This window comes from Pseudorasbora parva, chromosome 17 (assembly GCF_024679245.1).
Source record: "Pseudorasbora parva isolate DD20220531a chromosome 17, ASM2467924v1, whole genome shotgun sequence".
NCBI classification, from domain to species: domain Eukaryota; kingdom Metazoa; phylum Chordata; class Actinopteri; order Cypriniformes; family Gobionidae; genus Pseudorasbora; species Pseudorasbora parva.
The window spans coordinates 8,587,367-8,611,523 of record NC_090188.1 but is presented as its reverse complement, the minus strand read 5'-3'; the positions used below and the strand labels follow the sequence as shown (position 1 = coordinate 8,611,523).

At 38.7% G+C, this 24,157-nt stretch overlaps 2 protein-coding genes across 2 annotated transcripts; both read right to left on the bottom strand.

The window, feature by feature from the left end:
• Positions 1 to 2,232: 2,232 nt before the first annotated feature.
• On the bottom strand, positions 2,233 to 6,740 carry LOC137045162 (androgen-dependent TFPI-regulating protein). Its single transcript, XM_067421680.1, has 6 exons — positions 6,676 to 6,740; positions 5,254 to 5,480; positions 5,011 to 5,142; positions 3,168 to 3,269; positions 2,928 to 3,043; positions 2,233 to 2,783 (listed from the first exon to the last, which is right to left on the bottom strand). Exons 2-6 carry the CDS (start codon positions 5,416 to 5,418, stop codon positions 2,612 to 2,614), a joined length of 687 nt encoding a protein of 228 aa, XP_067277781.1. The 5' UTR covers positions 5,419 to 5,480; positions 6,676 to 6,740; the 3' UTR covers positions 2,233 to 2,611.
• Positions 6,741 to 7,133: 393 nt separating this feature from the next.
• Positions 7,134 to 18,760, bottom strand: fam83ha (family with sequence similarity 83 member Ha). Its single transcript, XM_067421030.1, has 6 exons — positions 18,459 to 18,760; positions 16,927 to 17,375; positions 15,771 to 15,935; positions 15,576 to 15,700; positions 8,714 to 15,458; positions 7,134 to 8,244 (listed from the first exon to the last, which is right to left on the bottom strand). Exons 2-6 carry the CDS (start codon positions 17,365 to 17,367, stop codon positions 8,236 to 8,238), a joined length of 7,485 nt encoding a protein of 2,494 aa, XP_067277131.1. The 5' UTR covers positions 17,368 to 17,375; positions 18,459 to 18,760; the 3' UTR covers positions 7,134 to 8,235.
• Between the last annotated feature and the right edge of the window lie 5,397 nt (positions 18,761 to 24,157).

Below are 24,157 nucleotides of genomic sequence, written 5' to 3'. Positions count from 1 at the left end.
AATGATCAGTGACAAAGGTTTTGGGTCAAAAGTATTATTGCATAAATGCTTAATGGCTCTAAAAGTTCAAAACCATTGTACATAAATAGGATACATTTTCTCCCTAAAACATCAATTCTAGTATTGTCTCTCTCTCTGTCTGTCAGTGTGTGTGTGTGTGTGTGTGTGTGTGTGTGTGTGTGTGTGTGTGTGTGCCTACGCACACATGTAAAATTGCTAAAATAATTTGTATTGTTTCTCTTGAATTCAGTTTTTAATTGGAATTTTTTTTTTTTTGCAAACATACTTTTCTTAATTTTAATGTCTATTAATATTCAAATGTTCCTGTCCACAGATTGTTCTGGGGCTTATTGGCATCATCAAGTGCATGTCAAATGGTCTGAGTCAGGTAAGAGAAAATGTTTAAAGGCTCTCATAACTGGTTAATCTGGATTTAAAAGTCATACATGGATTATACATGATTATCTTGCTCTTACATCTGTCGTTGGGATAAGCAGGCAGTGCAGAACAAGTCAGAAGAGAATAATATGACAAAAGCAGGTGGAGAGGAGTCAACACTTACATACTGCTGCCTGTTTATGTCACGTGTTTGATTTTTTCCTCAGCAACTGTCTTGGAAACAAGACACTGAACTGCATTAAAGTACAAATCAGTAAATTCAGTATAGCTTTTGAACAATCGTTTTAGAAGAAGAGGAGCAGTGGAGACGATTTAATGCAGCTGTTTTGTCCTAAGACTGTTTGAATACATGTTTATTGACTGTATTATCTCCAACACAGAGACATGCCAAAGGTGGGAATGCCTCCCAAGATAAAAACTTGCTTTACAAAAATAAGGTAGATGGCTATACATGAGAATACAGCTCTCATTCTAATATGGCTGACTCAAAGCACATGCTAACGTCTGATTATTTTCCTGCAGAGAATGAATGAGCAGGAACTTCACCTCATCATAAAACTCCTCTCTGTAGGGCTGGTGGATGCGGATCCAAACACTCTCCACCATATAAAAGAATACAGAGATCTGAGGGGAAGTTCAACCTGAGAGAGGAAGTGTCACCCAGATGATTATAGAAGGCTTCCTTCCTCATCTTTAACCCTGACAGAGAAAACCTGAGAGCGGTGGTTCTCTATTACTTTGGTTATACTCAAGAAAACGTGTGACATGGCAAAGACTGTTGCCCAAACCTTAAGATGACTGAAATGCTGAAATCCTGAAATGATGTCTGAAATATCTGGATCATCTTTTCTGAAAGACTTCGGTGAAATGGACTTTGGGAAAAAAATGATGCTCTACACTACATTCTTAAAAATAGAAGTAGAACAATCATTTTCGGTTCCCCAAAGAACAGTCCGATGAACGGTTCTTAAAATAACCGTTTATTAGAGAACATTCACATTATAGAACACTATAAAGAACCTTTTGTGAAACGGAAAAGGTTTCATGGATGTTAAAGTTTCTTCATGGAACTATCAATGCATTGCCAAAAAATAAACATTATTTTTAAGAGAAATGAAAAGGCCAGTTCACACCACGCAGACAGACAGTTGGTCAGGTGTATGTTTGTCTGATCAGTGTGTTACCCTGGTCTGAGTCTGCTGGCATCAGGTGGAGCTAGTTTTGTCCTATTGAACATGTTGATTCAGAACTGAATGTCTGAAAAGTGACGTTCTCTAATCTAATCTGTCGGTGCAGTGTGAATTGGCCTAAAAAGAACAAACATTTTCTTTAGAGAATTGCTGCATTATGAATTATCAGTACGTATTTAAGGGATAGTTCACGCAGAAAAAAGAAAAGAAAAAAAAAATCAAACAGTTGACGTGGCCATTGACTTAGTAGGGAAAAAATGCTTACCAATAAATGACTAATTTCTTCTTTTGTGTTTGACAGAAGAAAGAATCTCATACAGGTTTGAAACAACTTTAGAGTGAGTAGATGATGACAAAATTTTAATTTTGGGTGAACTATCCCTTTAAAAATATACCTTTATGTGCAACAGAATTCTTTTTTTTGCCATTGTCACCCAAAATTTGTTTTGCATTAAAAACAGATCTAAAACAAACTGAAGCGATTTAGTTCAAGATATGTTTCGATGTAAAGCTATAATGTACAAAGTCATGTTTAGCTTTATTTATGCAAACACAGTTCTGAAAGTTGCAGATTGTGAAGATTTTGTGATTTAAAACAGCACTTTGCATGCACACAGTTTTTGATTTTGTTAAATAACTTGATCAATAAATCTTAGAAGAAAACAGCTTTAGTATTTTTATCAGTGGCAAGTTCCCAGAAATGTGTGTGACATACACCACAGATACACACTGTATAGTGTCAAATTTCATATGGTCATATACAAATATACAAAATAATAATGCAATAAGACAAATGTGCTGCTGCCGACATCATTCAAATCACTTGGAACTGGTTTATATCAGATATGAGGTCAGAACAATGTTTACAATGAATCATGTGTCATATTTTAGTCTGATAAACACTTCCTTCTGACTCATCAGGTTCTTGTAAGTTTTCGATGTTCTTTCCCTGTGAGCATTGGGAATATTGGCAAGGTATTAAGCATCAATATTGCTCACAAATCTTCCAATAAATAAAAAAATTATCTTGCTTTTTTCTCCCCCCAAACTTTACGGTTCAGAGTTTGACCTAGTAAGAACAGCAATGACACAACAAGCATGTTATGAAAGAAGAAGACAGTCAATCCTGAGCTGCTGAACAGCCCCAGTAAAGGGTAAACCCAGATTCCCACCGTTACATACACCCAAACAATCCTAAAAAAAGAGGAAGAAAAAAAAATATTATTTATATGTCTAAACTAAAGCATGAGCATATCAAGTTTCATAATAGTCCCCCGCTGTTTCATTTCAAATCATCAGTATATGAATACATATAGGCTAAACACAAGACATTCTCACCATCCTAAGTAAGCGAGACCAACAAATCCCAAAGCCGCTAAACCATTTCTAGTTTTCGGGTAGATATGTGGCTCCAACAGGATCTCACCAAACAAGAATGGGAGAACAAGAGTGTGCTACGAATCAAACATACAAAGTGAATATTAGTTTATTGATCCAAAGACCTATTTAGCTGGTTGTGAATGCATATTATTTAATTGACAAATATTTTAATAAGTTATCAGAAGATATAGGACAAACCATAGCATGATTCATCCATTGAGGGAAGAAGTTGTCCATTGAAGCTGGATAGACTAGCTGACGGTCATAGGCAAAAATCAGCCAAAACAGCAGAACTACAAACTTAAGACAAGAACAAACATATACAAACAGAAGTCCAATAAAAAGTAACACATAATTAAGGCACAGATTTTGTAATGATCCATTTGTAATGTATTTATTGAAGAAGTGATGTGCATTAAAGAGGTGGGGTTTTTCTAGGCTTCGTTGTGTTTATGGGGTGCAGTTTTACATGTCTTAATACTTCTTCTTTTTTTTAACGCCATATTTTTTTTCTGTTTGACCTTTATTCCACACCGCTGTCTCCACTGTCCTTTGAACGGCCCGTTTGCTTCCTGCTTCTATGAAGCCCATCCCTCAGAAAAAAACGTAATGGTCTTTGATTGGTTAGATGGCCAAATGTAGTTTCATGTATTTTTATTGGCTGAAGTGCACAGGTTGCCCAGAAACGCCACACCCCTTACCATTCCAAGCAGTGCTGTAACTTTGCAGATACTGTTTATGCTCCAGCAGCAACATTACACACTAACTAAAGTGAAAACAAGTGAAATTGCTCACAACCACCCCTTTAAATCTTTAAAATAATGTTATTAACATTAATCACCAGTAGATGGTGCACATTCACCATCTATCTATCTATCTATCTATCTATCTATCTATCTATCTATCTATCTATCTATCTATCTATCTATCTATCTATCTATCTATCTATCTATCTATCTATCTATCTATCTATCTATCTATCTATCTGTCTGTCTGTCTGTCTGTCTGTCTGTCTGTCTGTATCTGTAACTATACTTCTGTCTGTCTGTCTGCATGTCGTCTGTCTGTCTGTCTGTCTGTCTGTCTTTCTATCTATTTTAAATGTATTTTGCAATATAAATCACACGATTAATGCAATTTGTGCTATATAGGCTACGCATTTCATGAGAACGTGTTGGGTATTCTTTGAAAAATGTTTGAGAAGCCTCAATAGGCCTACCGACTTTATTTTAAGTATGCAGACTAAATTTACTTTCTAGCATATATGATTTGGGTCTACATAAATCACCCAAAAATACAAATTCTGTCAATAATTGCACCCTCCGTTCCAAACCCGTAAGGTTTTTTTTTTGTGTGGATGAAATCAGAGAGCTCTCTGACCCCTCTAAAGACAGCAATAATTAACACTTTCAAGGCCCAGAAAGGTAGTAAAAAGGTCAAACCGCTGTATTCACATGGACGATTTTAACAATGTCTTTCCTACCTTTCTTGAAAGTGGTTATTCAATTGCGGTCTATGGAGGGGTCAAGAGAGAGCTCTCAGATTTCATCTTACAGGTTTGGAACAACATGAGGGTGAGTAATGACAGAATTTTCTTTCTTGGGTGAACTAACCCTTTAAATCATGAAGAAAGAAAAAAAAAAATATATATATAGCCTACAAATTTTAAGATGACTGGCACTCACTCTCACCATGTGACTCACATAAAATACGCAATAAAATACATCAGTTTTGTTCTATGGCACACGTTTGCCTGTGATATCAAGTCAAGTCACTTCACCTCGATTTAGTGCTTTATACGATACAGATTGTTCCAAAGTAGCTTTACAGTGATAAGGAAAATGATGCATTTCGGCTGTAGTTCAGCTGAATTCAGTTCAGTGTTGATTCAGTTCCGTTGTAAACAGCATCACTTTAAATGAGTTCAATTAAATTAGTTCATTTCCTATATAAAGCAGTTCTGCAAAAATGATATCATTGTCCAGCTCAGTTCAGTTCTCATACAACAGCACGTTAAAAAGTTTCCAAAAGTCACACTCACCATTCCCACTGGAAACACAAAGACGGAAAACAGCAAATCCTTGCAAAGGCAGAGAGATGATATTTTTGAGCCTTTCCCCACAGGCTGAAGGTCATTCACAGACGCCATTCCAAAAAACACCATCTGTAAAACCTGAGAAATGAACCTTAACACAATTTAATACAAGCATACAAGCAACCTCTGGTAATGTCCTAAAGAACAATAACGTTGATGTTAAGTACCTTTACATGGGTGGCATCTTACCAGGTTTAAAAATGTTAGGTATTTCCATGGTCCCCCATAGACAAAGATCCCAGGTGGCAGATCTGAATCCCCTTTTGCATAAATAGACTGAATGACAAAAGCATACCAGCTGAAAGCAACAATGTGGTAAAATTTCTTCAAAATGACATTCATGTCTGCAGTCATAAAGTCTGTTGTTGAAATACAGATTTCATCACCATCAACCGAGTTCTCTGCTGTTATATGAGCTGCAAAAGAAAATCCAGGGGAACTAATTCAGATTTACAAGAAGAAAAGCTTATATTGAGAGATTAGCCTAAATTGACAGGCTACTTTGACATGGTGTTATAAAAGTGCAAATCTTCACAAAGGACTCTGTGTTTTTCTAATGACATCACACATGCTTTTCTTTCACTCAAAGCACACTTTTATAACACAGCCTTAAACATCATGGGCTAAAAAAAGAATATGTTGCTATTTGGTTTTGTAAAGTTGAATTTAAGATTAACTGCATGGCTTACATATTTTGCAGAATGACTCAAACCGCCTGAGAAGCTAATTATAGATCAGAGATGTCAAAAGAAGCTTATCCAAGTGTTCTACTAGTATACTTTTTTTAAACTAAAAATAAGAAAGTATACTTTCAGTCTGCTTTTTATATACCACTCAGAAATATACTTAAAATTACACTTAATTAAGTACACTAGACTTATACGGACAGTAAAGTCTAAGTATATTTGGCCTATAGCCTACTTGTACTCAATCTTGATTGAGATATTAAAAGTATAATTAAGTATTAGCAATATACTTGGCTTTTAATTGTTTAATCTTTTGATTGAGTAGCCTATTCAATTTATTTTTTTACATCGTCTTATTAAACGCATTTGTTTGAAAGTATTGATTAAAATATTGATATAAAACAGATATGCTCCTTATTCTGCATATAAGAATTTTTGTGTAGACTATGAATTTACCTAAAATCTCTTTAAGCTATAATCAATTTAAAGATTAGTTAAAGTATAGTTAAAGGTGTATTTGACGTATAAAAAATTTATATCTACATTTGAACATGGTAGTATATTGAAAGTGCAAAAAATATATAAATGATAAACTATAAGTAGAATGTTATGTTCACTTTTGTGAAGAAAACTTACAAGTATACTTGCAGTATAAACTAGCCTACTAAACTAGTACTGAGAGTGCACTTCTATACTTTCATAAACTAAAAAATAGTAAACTACTAGTATACTTATAAGTTCACTTATAATACAGATACAGTACAAATGAGTTGTACACTGTTACACTTACGCATAAATGTATACTTTTATATAGTTGGGGTAATTTAGTCCCAAGCAGTACTGAAATAGTACACTTAAAGGTTACTACTAGTAAACATTGATATTCATATATTTAGTGCATAAACAATACTTAAACTATACTTACTACATAAATTACTTAAGTATACTTTTTTTTCGTAAGGGTAAGCACACTCCAAAACTCAATTCAACCATCTGAAACTGGCACTGGCCCCTATACTGACTTTCATTGTACGAAAGTAAAAGAGAACAACAAAAGAGACATTTTTCAAAATATCTTATTTTGAGTTCCACAGAAAAGAGAAAGTACCGGTAATACAGGTTCGGAATGATATATGAGACTGAGTAAATGATGATGAAAGTTTTATTTTTGTTATATTTTTATTTTTGTTCCCACATAAAATACTATAATAGCAGTAAAAGGGAATGATTGACTCATTAAACAAAAACAAAGATTGTGTAAACTTTCCATTCATCAGGAGATTAATTAACATTTCATTCTGTCTGTGTGATAAATCCCTTCCCATTGAGCATTTTAGTTCAGTACTACTCAGATGGGCAGGAGAAAAAAAAAGAACACAATAGGACATTTTAGTCCTAGTTTTATTTGATCACCACGTCAATGTAGACCTCACTTTGTTCTAAACATGATTCAAACATACAACTATTGGAATAGATGGCAACATGTAACCGACATTATTGGTTCTCTACACACACATAATGGGAAACAGATGCAGTCTCACTAGATTGACAGTGGTTGACAAACAGATTTTACAATTTAAATAAGTCAATATCAATTTCTAAAATTCACAATATTGCACATTCCATCTAACTGCCCAAGAACTTCGTTTCTCAATTCTGCAAAGATGTGCTTTAGGAGATTCCACCGTGCATTAACATAAACTAAACGAATATTTTACAGTGGCAAATTTTTAAGTAAGCATCTAGTGGAACGCCGTTTCCTGTTCTCTGGCCAGAGTGTTACTGAACAATTTGCCCTTTCCCTGCTCTAAGCATCCTGTGATCATTCCACTTTATTCCATGTTTTCTATTGCCTACTCACTCACTGCTTCAAGTAAACTACATAGAAAAACATGTGCCCATTTACCGATCCACTATATAAAGTTCTTTTAATGTATGTTTTAATATAACAAACATCTGGGCACAAGAAAATTATATTAAATAAAAAATAAACAATACTTAGTGAAAAGTGTTGTGCTGAAACAAGAACACTAGTCTGTTAAAATGTTGGAGTGAGTATTGATTGGAGCGATATGGTATCTTGGAGACTTTAAAGAAAACTTCTCCGCGTTCCTGGCAATATCACACAACTTACTATTTGGTAAACAACTCTTATAGATCACAATTTCTGGATATTACGAAAATTGACAAAGATTCAGAAATACGTTTCACAGCTATATATACACAGACAATAGGAAATACCTGCCCTATCGAAAGCTTATTCCACCTGGTAAGGGTTGTGCTCTTGTTTTTTTGTCAGGCTGTTCATCTGGTAAGTCTTGCAGGGATTTCCATTCTCTCAATTTAGACAGCAACCTTTGGTATAATCAGACGTTATGAGACACTTCATCCCAAGTTTGTGCAAGTTCACAGTTATGAGGTAAGACAACAAAATTGTTTCCCTCTTATTGTTCCTTTACTGGAGCCACTCTTCCAAAGGCTTAAACTATGAGGTCTGTGAAAACATCAAAATACATTTATTGTAATATAAGTAAATATAAATTAAAACTTGGACACACACACACACACACACACACGTAAGACTAAAAATGTTAAATCTATATGAACTAGTGCTGGGCAATCGATTGATCGTGATTAATCACATTTAAAATTAAAGTTTGTGTTTACATAATATATGTGTGTTTACTTTGCATAATTATTATGTATATAAAAATACAAACAAGACATATTTGCATGTATATACTGTATAAATATTTATAGAATTTATCTTATATATAAATAGTTTTTATTTAAATATAAAACATTTTCTTCTACATGCATGTGTGTGTATTTACATATACATAATATTTACACACAGCACACACACACACACATATTATTATTTTATTCACTTTTATTTTGGATGCAATTAATAGTGATTAATCGATTGCCCAACACTAATATGAACAAATTCTACAACGTACGTCAAAACGGCTGTAGACCCTCCTCTCTTTCCTCATTTTCTCCATCTTCTGTATTATCATGTCACGTTCTTCTGGTGTAGCTTTGGAGGACCAGGGCCTTCCCGAATGTTTTGAGAGCAGTTTATCTGCAGAGCTAACCACACTTTCTTTGGCTTCACTGGGTGCAGCAGGAGTCTGCTTGGACTGGGATGATCTGCTTAGATTCTTTGCTGAAATTTGCCCTAAAAGAACTTTGGTGTCATCTCTAAGGTTGCTGCTAGAGATAACATTTGCAGTAGATAACTGATGGGCGGAGATGACTGATTTTGGATTCTTTTCAACAGAAGACTGTAAATTACTGTGTACAGTCAAATTAGATTTTTCTGACACTTCTGCAAAGTTAGTCACAGAGTTTTCCACCTCTGGTGTTGTTTGTTTAGGGTCTAGGGCTGTAGAAACCTCTGTCTGAGTTATCTCAGTGTCGTGCCTCTGAGATTGCTCTGTAATGGTCTCATTCTTCTGGCACTCATCTGTTTTCTCAGGTTTTGGGTCATTTGGACGAGATTCCGTTGGGTTTGATGATATGCTAGATTGTAATTGTGTGATTTCCTGAGTTGAGGACAGGGAAAGCTCTGGTGAAACTTGAGGCTGAGTTGAATCATCGTTGTCTGTGTCTTTTACCATATGAATTGTACATGGTTTGGTCTGTGCTTGTGTTTGACTATCACAAGGTGGAACAGTATCAGATTGGGAATGCTCAGTTGTGGAACTTAACTCTGTAATTTGAGATATGCTATTGTCTGCTTGAGTAATGTCTGTTGGAATGGGTTTACTGAAGCCTTCGGATAATTTATCGTCTTTTTTCTTTTTCTCATTCACGCAGTCAGACTCTGTTGCAGTGATGTGTTGAAGGGATTCATTTTTTGTTTCAATAAGATGTTTGGAAGTGTCTACCATCATTTCAGTGGATTTTTGGGGTGATTCACTTTCTGTTACAGTGAGGTGCTGGGACAATTCAGTCTCTTTTGCAATGGACTGATGAAAAAAGTCTGTGTCTTTTCTAGCTGGCTGCTGGGAAGCGTCTGTCTCTGTTGCAGTGGGCTGCTGGGTAGAGTCTGTGACTGTTGCATTGGGCTGTTGGGTAGAGTCTGTGACTGTTACAGTGGGCTGCTGGGTAGAGTCTGTGACTGTTACAGTGGGCTGCTGGGTAGAGTCTGTGACTGTTGCATTGGGCTGTTGGGTAGAGTCTGTGACTGTTGCATTGGGCTGTTGGGTAGAGTCTGTGACTGTTGCATTGGGCTGTTGGGTAGAGTCTATGATTGTTAGAGTGGGCTGTTGGGTAGAGTCTGTGACTGTTGCATTGGGCTGTTGGGTAGAGTCTATGATTGTTAGAGTGGGCTGCTGGGTAGAGTCTGTGACTGTTGCATTGGGCTGTTGGGTAGAGTCTATGATTGTTAGAGTGGGCTGCTGGGTAGAGTCTGTGACTGTTGCATTGGGCTGTTGGGTAGAGTCTGTGACTGTTGCATTGGGCTGTTGGGTAGAGTCTGTGACTGTTGCATTGGGCTGTTGGGTAGAGTCTATGATTGTTAGAGTGGGCTGTTGGGTAGAGTCTGTGACTGTTGCATTGGGCTGTTGGGTAGAGTCTGTGACTGTTGCATTGGGCTGTTGGGTAGAGTCTATGATTGTTAGAGTGGGCTGCTGGGTAGAGTCTGTGACTGTTGCATTGGGCTGTTGGGTAGAGTCTGTGACTGTTGCATTGGGCTGTTGGGTAGAGTCTGTGACTGTTACGGTGGGCTGCTGGGTAGAGTCTGTGACTGTTACGGTGGGCTGCTGGGTAGAGTCTATGATTGTTAGAGTGGGCTGCTGGGTAGAGTCTGTGACTGTTACAGTGGGCTGCTGGGTAGAGTCTGTGACTGTTGCATTGGGCTGTTGGGTAGAGTCTGTGACTGTTACGGTGGGCTGTTGGGTAGAGTCTGTGACTGTTACGGTGGGCTGCTGGGTAGAGTCTGTGACTGTTACGGTGGGCTGCTGGGTAGAGTCTGTGACTGTTACGGTGGGCTGCTGGGTAGAGTCTGTGACTGTTACGGTGGGCTGCTGGGTAGAGTCTGTGACTGTTACAGTGGGCTGCTGGGTAGAGTCTGTGACTGTTACAGTGGGCTGCTGGGTAGAGTCTGTGACTGTTACGGTGGGCTGCTGGGTAGAGTCTGTGACTGTTACAGTGGGCTGCTGGGTAGAGTCTGTGACTGTTACGGTGGGCTGCTGGGTAGAGTCTGTGACTGTTACGGTGGGCTGCTGGGTAGAGTCTGTGACTGTTACGGTGGGCTGCTGGGTAGAGTCTGTGACTGTTGCATTGGTCTGCTGGGAAGCGTCTGTCTCTGTTACGGTGGGCTGCTGGGTAGAGTCTGTGACTGTTGCATTGGGCTGTTGGGTAGAGTCTGGGACTGTTACAGTGGGCTGCTGGGTAGAGTCTGTGACTGTTACGGTGGGCTGCTGGGTAGAGTCTGTGACTGTTACGGTGGGCTGCGGGGTAGAGTCTGTGACTGTTACAGTGGGCTGCTGGGTAGAGTCTGTGACTGTTACTGTGGGCTGCTGGGTAGAGTCTGGGACCGTTACAGAGGGCTGCTGGGTAGAGTCTGTGACTGTTACAGTGGGCTGCTGGGTAGAGTCTGTGACTGTTACAGTGGGCTGATGGGTAGAGTCTGTGACTGTTGCATTGGGCTGTTGGGTAGAGTCTGTGACTGTTACGGTGGGCTGCTGGGTAGAGTCTGTGACTGTTACGGTGGGCTGCTGGGTAGAGTCAGGGACTGTTGCATTGGGCTGCTGGGTAGAGTCTGGGACTGTTGCATTGGGCTGTTGGGTAGAGTCTGTGACTGTTGCATTGGGCTGCTGGACTGAGTCTGTGACTGTTGCATTGGGCTGCTGGGTAGAGTCTGTGACTGTTACAGTGGGCTGCTGGGTAGAGTCTGTGACTGTTACAGTGGGCTGCGGGGTAGAGTCTGTGACTGTTGCATTGGGCTGCTGGGTAGAGTCTGTGACTGTTGTATTGGGCTGCTGGGTAGAGTCTGGGACTGTTGCATTGGGCTGCTGGGTAGAGTCTGGGACTGTTACAGTGGGCTGCTGGGTAGAGTCTGGGACTGTTACAGTGGGCTGCTGGGTAGAGGATGTGACTGTTGGCTGGGTAGAGTCTGTGATTGTTAGAGTGGGCTGCTGGGAAGAGTCAGGGACTGTTACAGTGGGCTGCTGGGTAGAGTCTATGATTGTTAGAGTGGGCTGCTGGGAAGAGTCAGGGACTGTTACAGTGGGCTGCTGGGTAGAGTCTGTGATTGTTAGAGTGGGCTGCTGGGAAGAGTCTGTGATTGTTAGAGTGGGCTGCTGGGAAGAGTAAGGGACTGTTGCAGTGGGCTGTTGAGAAGATCCTGCTCCCACTACAGGTGGTTGTCTGAAAGGTTCTGGGGAAAGTTCACATTTTATTGAAGTGTTGTTTTGTTTTGCCCTCATTGCAGGGGGGTGATTGGAAGAGTCTGAAGATGTGGCAGTGCACTGTTGAGAAGGTTCATTTGTTGCTGGGTGAGTTTCCATTACAGGGAGTTGTTTGGAGATTTCACTTTTTGCTACAGTGGAGTCTTGGGTTTTAGCGAGGAGTTGAGAGTCTTCCTCTGTTTCAGTAGGCTGTTGGGAGGAGGTTGTTGCATTTGCAGTGGAGTGATGTGATGATTTACTTTCTACTGCAGTTGGCTGTTGGAAAGCTTCTGCTACATTTTTAATGGGAAGGTTTTGTGAAGTTTCACTTTCTGTAGAAGTTGAATGCAGAGAAGATTCCTCTCTTAATGCAGTAAGCTGCTGAAGACAATGTGTCTCCAATGCAGGAGGGTGTTGAGACGAGTCAGCCTCTGTTGAAGTATTTTGGGAAGGCTTACTTTCTGTGGTAGTAGGCTGTTCAGAAGAGTCCGCTTCTATTAAAGCATGCTGTTGAGAAGGTTTTTCCTCTGGTGCAGAGGGGTTTTGGGAACATGCACTTTCTGCTGCAGATTGTTCAGACCCTACTGTGCTAAAGTGTCTAGAAAAATCTTCAACAGTTTCACTGAGGTGGTGAAAAGAGTCTGCAGCTGAACTAATTCCAGTTGTAGATGATGGGGAGGGAACTGTATCTATGTGGTCAGGTTTTGAGGGTACACAAGTATCTACAATTGCAAGGTTTGGTTTGGAATTCAAATCTAGAGATACAGTATCAGAGCATGTGCTAGAAATATTGGATGAGCTCTGTGCAATAGTTTGGGAGTCCTTTGCAAATTGACAGCCCTCATTTTGAGTGGTGCTAAGTGGTGACATACACTTTGTCTTCTGTAACTTTACAGGCGGACAACTCTCTGTCAGAACGGCATGTGAGGGGTCTGTTTCTTTTGAACCACGAAATTGGATGAGACCCGATTCTGTTGAGGGAGTATTAAATGCAACAGATTCAACACGATTTTGAGCCTCCAACGTAGCACTGGCTGTGGAAAGGTTTTTTTTTGAGCAAGGTTCTGAAGATGAACTTGCACAAGGATCGGAGGACTCACCAGACAAAGCATAGGAAGGCTTTTGTGCACATTTTTTTAAAATGGGGGATGTCTGATTTTTAGCTGTAGATAATGTTCTTGCCTCTTTAACAGGTTTTAAAGTTGGATCAATGTCTTTTTGAAAAAATGATGAAGTTGAGCCAGATTCTTCTGCAAGTTTTTTCTTAAATCTAATTTTTTCAGCATCAGTAGCTCTATGCAGGACGTCTTCACGTGATTCTTCACATTTGGTGTCTTTACAGGTTTCTTTGATCTCTTGTGCTGGGATAGTGGTATTTTTTGACTTGAGTGTAATTTCTGAGGTCTTTAAAATAGGTCCTGCATTTGTATCTGCATCATTAGTGCAAGGTTTTTCTGGTAAAGCAAACTTTTGAGTGGCTTTCACCGGATTGCTCTGAGGAACCTTTGCTGCTGCAAGTTTGCGTTTGGCTGCCAACTCTTTGAAATACCTCAGTCTACAGTCTGGGTCATCCATATCCATGAAAGATGTCTTTTGCAATAAATTAGATGGGCATTCATCCCTTTGGCTTTTTATTTCAGGAACTGCTGGTTGAGGCTGGTCGTTTTCTTGCAGAGGAACCTTTTTTTGAAGATTTTGCGAGTTTTCAACCTTATCTAAATGAGAATTGTCACCCTTTTTGTTCAGTTCATGCTCAGGTTGTGGAGACTCTGTGGTGGAGTTATCAAATGTGTTTGATTTTACAAAATTGCTCCACTGAAATGGTTGAAATGGAGAACCAGTCCTCCTTTTATCTAAAATATGTGTACCACGAGGTTTTGAAGCTTCATCCCCATCTTTTTCTTCTGCAGTATCTTTCATCTCATCTGACGTATGCAACTCTAAATTTGAACTGAATATTAGTGAGTGTCTCAGTCTGGAACCCCTCTGGAAAGGTCGACTGGGTTTCCTTCTGAGGAACTCTTCACTAATCCGGTTTGTATCTTTAGGTTCTCTATTCTGAGTCTCCTCCACCTTGTCACCCTCAGTGGTGCAAGAAGACTCTGAAGTTGATGTTGTTTTAATATTTATTTGTGATAAGTCTGTTGGGTGATTAACTGAACTGTCAGGGACAATATAATCCCTTTGAAGCTGGACAAACATGGGATTTTCCCTAGGTGAAGGTATCCTGTTAAACTCTCTGTTTCCTGGTCTAATTTCAGCGCGTACAGGACCACAAGGAGCTTCCTGCGTAAAACACGGAACGTCACCACATGTGGTGGATCCTTCAAGTTCAGCTAAATCCAGTTCTCCAGCATCATCATATGCACTAAGGTACGAGCTGATCCTCCAGTTCCGCAGGCCTTGCTTTTGACTCATATCTTGTGGTTTGTGGTTAACATTAAAGAAAAGTTTCTGTTCTGGAAGGTTTGGTTGTTTGGGGGAGCTCTGACAGGTATAAGACTGACTCATGCTATGTCTCTTAATATTGGACTGCACAGGTGACAATAGATTTCTTGGACCATGTCCTTCTTCGATAGCACATTGAGACTGCAGGTATCTTTGAACATGGTCATAAGTTCCAGGTGGTTCAGCCTCATCTCCCTCATGAGGGTAGCCAGACCCTGTAAACTGATCAATGTGGCCTTGGCCTCTAAACTTTCCATACATGTCATAACCAGATTGCAATCCAGCTCCCTGGTAAATATGTGGTTCCCTTGCAAAGTAGCCACTCTCAGGCACTGCTCCCTCCATGTACTGGTTTCCTCTCATTGTTGGATGGTTTTTAGGGGGCAAGTATTCATAATCAGGTATATTTCCATAGCTATGTCTTTTGAAGCCAACCATTTCATTTGGTCCTCTCATTTGCCTTCCATGCTCTATAGATTGATGGTCCCCTCTATATGGTTGATCATCATGCAGGTTCATGTGCCTCTGAACAGAAGGATTTGCTTCTGCTGCACTGTGGATGGATTCACTCCTTAAGGGTAACATTATTTGACCCACTTTCATATGATCTTGTCCAGTACGTTCAGCCCATTCCATGCCCATAGTTGGATATTGTCTGTTAAACATGTGGGTATTTTCTGTGTTGTAGTAGCCTTCAGGTTCCCCACCATAGTTTGGCATATTTGCCAAAACATTTTCAACAACCAGGGGCTCTGAATGGGCAAACAGAATCCGAAACTCTTCATCAAAAGTGGTTACAAGCTGTCCCAGAAACAGGTGAGCAAGACAGCGATGTATCTTCTCAAAAGACCACATGAAGCTGCAACACAAGGTGAGAAAATGTATTAATCAACACATATTTTATGGACACCTTGATTAAACACAACCTATAAAGTATAGATTTATAGACAACTATTAAACAGTAAAATGCACCAACCTGTAGTTGCCACTTAAAACAGCTCTGCAGTCTACCAGTATAAAGCGCTCCATCATCTGACCTTTAAAGGTCTTTCCCGTGCGGCAGGAATAGGTACTTCCAGACACAGTTCTTACCCGCATGAACTGCAAGTAAAAAGCACATTAATTCATTTTTACTCATTTGAAACAAACAATTAAATTAAAAAGTACCTACTTTTATCTCATCCAGATTCACCCTACAGTTGTTCACCATCCCAACAAAATGTTGAGCATTCAGTTCATCAAGAAGAACATAAACAGCCACACCACGTGTAGCTGCACCAAGGATATCAGCAAAGATGTCAACATCTGTAAACATATCCATCACCACAGCGATAACCTAGAACAAGAAATAAAAAATATATTATTAAGTATATTAAGTTTTAAAAAAACATCAGAATAAACTTTCACAAGAATTTTTTTTTAGTATTAATCATCAATCATCAAACATTTAAGAATTCTTTAATGAACTTTTCAATTGTTTAGCATATTGTATGTATATATATTAAAATGGTTAGATTACCATGTGTGCTTGTAAAGTGTCAACATTTCAGGTTTCTAGCAGAATAACATAAATGACAAAGAGATGAATATCAGATGAAGAGAGGTGGAGGGCAGACAATACTGTCTACTTTTATGTTTACTTAGACTTTGGTTTACCACATTGTGGTAAATGCACAGTATATTAGGCAAACGTTAAATCATTTAAGAGACTGTCAAATTAAATCACCCCAATTTGAAACTCAAACTGTCTAAATAGCTAATTAAATTTAACATAAGAACATTTTAGAAAGAAAACAAGTCTGCACAACATGCATGATGCTTTTACAGTACAGAGGTACACTGTAAATGCCATTTCTGCAGGCAACCGTGCATGTAATACATGCCTTACAAGGATCACATTTTATGATAAAATTACAAAACAGATCTTGTGACAATTTGGCATTAAACCAAAATGTTTTATTCTGCACCTTTGGGCAATTTGAAACAATAAACTTGTATCACTTGCAATTGAATTAACCTGTAGTTATAATATCTAAATTAAAATAAGATCATTTGTTTGTGTATTTAAATCAAAGTTGTCAATAGATACTACGATCCTAAAAAGTGCATAATAGCTGTCATTGTTAAGCTTAGAATGAAAGACCAGCTGTGAAACTAGTGTGACCAGTTTGCCGTTTGTACTAACCTCTTACTGCCTACGTGTAAAAACAGTACCAAAGTGATTAAAACCACTGATTAATGGGGTAAAATAGTCGTGTTTATTGACTTTTGTGATGAATAAATAAGTCAAATTTTATTAGTGCACTTGGACAGCGAGCAAAACTCACTTGTTGTGCAGTTTTGATCATTCTGCGGACTTGCTCTTTGATGCTGGGCATCTCGGGGTCAGAGGGGTTCACCAATGTAGTAACCTCAGTAGGTCCAACAAATCTGCATTGCTGTGGCCAGCCTAAGTCCAGGTTCGGAGCATCATGGTCTGAATGTACCGGCCAGTAAGTGTCAGAAGAGCCATCTACATCTTCAGCCATGCATCTCCTCTCTAGGTGGGTGGTCTGACGTGGCACTTGTACTTTGCATCTGATATACTCAATCTCTGATCGGGATAAGAAATCAACCACATCTACTTCATGAAGAAACCTATAGTAGCCCTCCAAGTCAGCTTCAACCAGGGCGTCGATAGCCATTCGGTATTCCTCCCGGTAGTGAGGGGGCAGGTAGTTGGGGTCCAGGGGGTTGTCCCCGGTGGAGCATTGGGAACGATGAGCCATATTTACACCTGGACCAGTGGAGAGAGAGTTAAGAAATTAGTTCAGAAAAAAATGGTAATGCACATTAATTCCACATGAGGGCAACCACTCAGTCCCCACCAAGTCTACATCAACATGAGAAGTAAACATCTGCATAGATAATTGTGATTTTTTTTTTAATGAACTAAAAAAAAAAAAAAAAAAGTTTAGTTCTTTACTTTTCATTTCCACTTAACCCAGTATATATTTTAATTTATTTAAAAAAAAAATGTTTTTTCATCCAATGACAACACTAAAAATGGACACTACCTCAATCTATAAATGCTGCAAACAAGCCGGAAATCTAACATTATAGTTATCCCTCAAAACGGCATAAATTATAATAAGGCAAGTCATAATATCTATGATGTCAGTAGCCTACATGTAGTAAATTCTGTCTGGTATGCTTAAATATAACTTAAAATGGTCACAAACGTTTATTATCATTATTATAATGTATTTTATGGTAATAATGCTTTTAGAAATCAAGCATAGATCATTTGTGTTTCCCTTGAACATAGCTAAGGTCTGAAAGGGTTAAATACAATATGGACACTAAAACAGAACAAATAAATAAACGAACACTGCGTGCGTCCATTTCTTTCAAGCCTCTTATAGTTAAAACGTCAAGTAAAAAAAAAACTCTGGAGTAAAAAGTACGTTTGAATTCAATAATAATGTAAACCAAAACCATTTTAATAGTTTTAAGTAGCCTGGTAGAGAAGCATTTATCCTGCGTTATTATCAGTCAGCCACTGAAATGATTCTGGGTGAGATCGAGTAAAAGATCTCACATCTGCTTCAACAACCTCTGGGTGTGCCGCGACGACAGAGCCCACCATCTATGGACTAAACTTCTTGTCAAATCGCTCTCTTGTATATTTAAAGACAAATCACTATTGTTAACTTCATCACCAACTGTTTCTTTCCCATGAGGATCGACGCAACCCCGTTATATTTTGACGTCGTGAATCATGAAGCTCTAAAATTTCGCTAATTTACAGCCAGACAAAAAAGTAAAGATTATGAAATCTAATGACGCGTTTCCTCACGTGCATTTAAAGTCGACTTACCTATTTAAATTGCAGTTTTCCGTGATTCCCTGTGTGAAATCCCTTCACCGACTTCATAAGACCGTCATGACAAACGAAGCGCTTTAAACTTTCACTCGTTGAAGAAGAGAAAAAAACACACATCTCAGCCAACACACACACACACACACACACACACACACACAGCCAAAACCTGTTTGTGTTCGCCCGCCAGTGAAAAGAATGATCTATTCCGGCTCAAAATAAGCGTTTATTATTCCAAAATAGTACATTTCAATTACACAGGCTACATTTCAGAGTGAAAGTTGTTAAGTATTTCATGACAGGATTGATTCCATAGCCTAATATTATTGATTTCCATGTGTATTGGCTTATGTAAAGTTAATCATTCTCAGTCATGTCAATCTTTAACTAAACACAGGGTAATGATAATAAAGACCTGATCTGGAGCTAAATTGGACACAAATTTGAGAATGTGTTTTGGCTGAACATAATAGTCAGTCAGAGGTCACTGCAAACTCCCATTCAGCAAGAACACTGATACAGCCATTGTACAAATAGCCCAGCCTAGATATTATTAAAAGTTATCAGTGTATATTAAATTAATTTAATTTAACTCTAGGACTAATTAATTCAAATTTATTGTTTTAATGAAACCTTTTAAGTTGTAAACATTATTTGGTAGAGTTCTGTTGAAATCATAATGTTGATCATTACACCAACTTAATAATATCAGTAATTTAAACTCAAACTTCTGCATTAATTGGCTTTTGTTTTTAAATCAGCGTGTAATAACTGAATGAAATTATCTTGATAATCTTCGGAAATTAGGCAGTGGATTTTTAGTTCCCAGCATTCTTTGCATAGGACTGGATAAGGAGAATAAATGTTGAAAAAGTGTTCATTTTTTTAGTAAAGGGAAAGACCTGTTAGTGTTTAATGCTGTTATGTTTGACATTTAAAAGAGTTTCTGTAATGTTGAAGTTTCTCTGGTTACAATTGTGCTGAAGAGAGCCTACATTACATTACACTACATTAACTTTATTAGCAATGCCTCTGTTAATGCCAGTGACATGTGATATCTCACTTGTTCTTTAAATATGTTAAATAAGTTATGTTAGCTGTTGATAATTGGTTCCAGGTCTACAACTTTTGTAGTTGGATTGACTTCATGTTTTTGAGTAATCAACTTTAAAAAAAAATATGCTATGAATTATTAAGTTCCTCTAACTCAAAGCTTGTTGGTTGAAAGTAAATTCACTCAAAGTTGAGCCAACACATCATTTTTAAGAGTGAAGGTCTGAATCGTTAGCCTAGAAATCTAGACGGACTCCAGCAGCAGCGAGTGTCGTCTAGCAACTCTCAATACACTTCTGAGCTGTAAACGGCAAACTCTGGTTGGGCCAATCACATTGTGTATAGAGTAGGTGGGCGGGGCTTAACATAATGACGGCCGAGTTGCGCTTGCGTGCTTCTAGTAAACACAGAAACTGGCGAACAGCGGTCTTTCGAAATCAGCTTTGACCGCGACCCTGGAAGACTTGGAGTTAAGCTTTTCTCTGAGAAAAGAACTAAGAACGGCACTGAAGTCATTCTTAAAAAGGGAAGATGTGTTCGGAGTTTTGGCGAAAGTTTAATCTTTCAACTAGCCCTGCTTGAAATATATCAATGTAGATATTTCACTTATAAGACAACATTTTATGTGCCATCCAAGTGTAGATAAAATAATGGGGTCACATGAGCCTGTGTGAACTTGTTTTGCTGGAACAGAGTAACTTCTGTAAAGACAGCATGGTTGGGGGAAAAGTATAAGTGAACAAAACTGATTAGTGTGTTTCTCAAAACAAACAAAAGGATGAATAATGAAGCTACACAGATATATTTAGAAATTAGCTGGTAATAAAACATTGAAAGTGATAAAATATTTCTTTTTTTGCCGTGACACAAACACACACACACACGCACACACACATGCACACACACACACACACACGCACGCACGCACACACACACACACACACACACACACACACACACACACACACACACACACACACACACACGCACACTATCACACTATGTCTGGTCCACTATCTTTGTGGGGACTCTCCATAGGCGTAATGGTTTTTATACTGTACAAACCGTATTTTCTATCTCCCTACACTGCCCCTGCCCCTGCCCCTGCCCCTGCCCCTGCCCCTGCCCCTGCCCCTGCCCCTGCCCCTAAACCTACCCATCACAGGAAACATTTAGCATTTTTACTTTCTCAAAAAAACTCATCCTGTATGATTTATAAGCCTTTTGAAAAGTGGGAGCCGCTGACTGGTTCCCACAATGTAGGTAATCTCAGGTTTTACTATCCTTATGGGGACATTTAGTCCCCACAAATGTAATATAAACAAGGACACACACACACTCTCACACACACACTCTCACACACACACACACACACACACACACACACACACACACACACACACACACACACACACACACACACACACACACACACACACACACGTCAGGTTTATTTCTTTTGTGAGGACATGATGAGATGATGACAGGATTTTCTTTTCTCTTTTCAGTTTAAAGCAAATGATCTGTGGAACGTGAATTTATACATTTGAATGTGCAATTTCCGCCACCTTGTTTAACAAAAACTCTTTATACTTTAAACACTTTACAACCTACAACACTTGTGCATCTTATCAAAAGATACCAATACTTTTTTTTGGAAGTTGCATTCAAAATCCAGTTGGTTCAAACACCTGAAGGGACTTTAGCTGAATGCGCATGACGTTTCTGGCTGTTTGACATATATACATCTGAAAGAAAGCATAATGGTCTAAGATAACACACACATAGTGCTATTGTCACTATCTTGTTTGCAGAGTTTCAGAATAAAGGCATGACCTTTATGTACATGCCAGCATTGACCTGGACAACAGAGATGACGCTTGAAATCACATTAGAGCTCATTGTATGTTTCTACGGCAGAAGTTTGTGCTTTTTCTCTCTGGAAACGATTAACCTTATAGCCACCGAAGTACGATTTATCCACACTCCCTAAAGCGGAGAACCTTCACTCTCTTACACCAAATGTAATGCCGCTTGTGCATTTTTCAAACCTTATTGTCAACTCTATTGTTATTACAGCTATATTTCTGATAAGGCTATTTTGATTTATATTCCGCAAGCTTATTAATCAGACGGTAAGCGCTGTTGATTCAGTGTTTGGGGAGCAACAAAGGCTTGTGTTAATTGTGTTGCATATGAATTCATGTTTCCCTTACCAGGAAAAAAGGAGAACTTGGCTACCGGAGGACTACAGGATATGATGTCATTTCTCAAGTGCATGCCTGAACAATCCTGCATTGTTTCAACAGACACCGCCTAAAGCACATATTGCAAGCAGTGTTTAGGGTGAAGATGTTCATGACCTCATACCTAAAAACATTCCAAGTACAAAAGTCACGTTTTCAAAGCTATCGCTGCACTTCTAATCCGCATGTGTTTATACCTGTTATGATCCTCACAGATCGTTAAAACCCTATTAAATTAAATGTCTTGACAAGTTTTCTTTTTATTCTGATATATGAAAAGAATATGTCAAAAGCATCAACCTTTTATAATTAAATAATCAATAGCCATTAGTTGAGTCAGGTGTTATTAACACAGGTGTTATTGAGGGTGAGGCACTCTTATCTTAAAGAGAATTTGACTGGAAAAATATATATACGCTATGAATACTAAGGGGTCAAGGTTTGGCTTGGGATAGTTAGATCTTACTGGAAGGGACAAGTCTCATTTACACCGTACAGGCATTACATTATGACATAATATTCTGTTGGTCCCACTTTTTCTGCCAAAACAGCACTGACCCGTCAGGGCATGGACTCCTCTAGACCCCTGAAGGTGTGCTGTGGTATCTGGCACCAAGATGTTAGCAGCATATCCTTTAAGTCCTGTAAGTTGAGAGGTGGAGCCTCCATGGATCGGACTTGTTTGTTCAGCACATCCCACAGATGCTCGATTGGATTGAGATCTGGTGAATTTGGACGCCAAGTCAACACCTCAAATTTGTTGTGCTCCTCAAACTATTCCTGAACCATTTTTGCTTTGTTGCAGGGCATTATCCTAATGAAAGAGGCCACAACCTCCAGAGAATACCGTTTCCATGAAAGGTGTACATGGTCTGCAACAATGCAGGCAAGTGATATGTGTCAAAGTAACATCCTCGTGGATGGCAGGACCCAAGGTTTCCCTTCTTGCCTTCTTCTCGTAGTGCATCCTGATGCAATATGTTCCTCAGGTAAGTGACGCACCTGGCCATCCAAAGTGATGTAAAAGAAATCGTGCTCCGGGGTCCAGTTCTGATGCTCACATGCCCACTGTTGGGGTTTTCGTGGTGAACAGCGGTCAGCATGGGCTGGACGTGAAAATGATAACTGCCTCTGGCTGAAACTAGGAAAAAAACAATACGCCTGCATGGCGTAGCATTGTGCCGAGTGCTTGATGTGTCTGGTTACCCTCCTGAGACAGCCTCCTGAGACAGCCAATTACTTGCATGGCACCTAACTTTTTCTGCAGCAGTTTATTTCTGCTATAAAAGAAGTGATATCACCATCTATAGGGCATTAAATGTACTATTTTTGTGCATTTTGTACTGCCCAAACTTGTCAACAAAGTTACTTTGCATGAATGCGAGCGGGTAGTTGGGAATCGCAGGTGTTTCACCGCTCTACAGTCATTTGAAAGTGATTGCAGTGCCAGTTTAAGCCACAATCTTACATACACTTCCTTTAAGCACTGTTAAAATCACATTTCTCAATTCGTATCAAAAGGGGTAACTTGTAATGGAGTCATTTTGGCTGCAAGGTATTTATACTTTTACTCAAGTATGTTTTTTTAGGTAGTCTTTACGCCTATGTGTGGACCAAACTATACCTGCCCCACTGTTCATTTAATTTGAAACATCTTAATTCAAAATGGGACCAAAAAAAGAAAAAAAAAAACATACAGAGAGTTCCTATTTAAAATTGCAAACAACTTGGAAATATTAAACCAAAACATAAAATGTAGCCTAGTAACGCTAAGAATTTGACGAGCAGTTTTGTGTGTTGGTCTTGTGAGGATGTTAGATATCTAATTACACCTACATGACATAAGTATTTCATAACCATTAACATGTTCACAAATCAAATTGTAAACTAGATGTGAAAAGTATTTTTGTCTGATAAATCCTGTATCATTTCTTACAGTCTTTCTTCCTCTGGAGAGTAATTTAGCTCATTTCTAATTTGTTTTTCAGTGAAAAGCTTGAAATGAAATATGCGATATATGAAGAAAACATCTTATTAAATTTTTTTGACAAATGCAATAATGTGAAGAAAATTACATAATTATGTGTTTTTAGGATGCATAAAAAAGTTGCTAAGAAATTAGTTTTAGCTAGATCAAAGAATCAGCAATAAATATCTGCATAATTTTTTTTTTGTCTGTTGGGCCAGATGTACATAGTTGAAAAAAACTCCCCAAATATGATGGGCTTAGCCTCAAGATTATAGTGCTGCTGCTACTAATACAGTCCCGCCTCTCTTTTTAATGCATGCAAATAATATTCAGCCGGATTCTAAAAACTGATGGAGTGCTCGTGCCCTCGTTTGCATTGATCTGATTACTGGCCACAACATTATTTTCATATTGTTTGAGTGCAAAGG

Bases quoted from the DNA above. Each gene is read 5' to 3' on its own strand.
- LOC137045162 (XM_067421680.1), bottom strand. From the start codon at position 5,418: ATGACTGCAGACATGAATGTCATTTTGAAGAAATTTTACCACATTGTT. The intron at 5,143-5,253 runs GTAAGATGCCAC...TTCATTTCTCAG, and splicing joins ACCTAACATTTTTAAACCTG to GTTTTACAGATGGTGTTTTT. The intron at 2,784-2,927 runs GTGAGAATGTCT...CTCTTTTTTTAG, and splicing joins GGTCTCGCTTACTTAGGATG to GATTGTTTGGGTGTATGTAA.
- fam83ha (XM_067421030.1), bottom strand. From the start codon at position 17,367: ATGGCTCATCGTTCCCAATGCTCCACCGGGGACAACCCCCTGGACCCC. The intron at 15,936-16,926 runs GTGAGTTTTGCT...TTCTTGTTCTAG, and splicing joins TGATCAAAACTGCACAACAA to GTTATCGCTGTGGTGATGGA. The intron at 15,701-15,770 runs GTAGGTACTTTT...TTTTACTTGCAG, and splicing joins TGAATCTGGATGAGATAAAA to TTCATGCGGGTAAGAACTGT.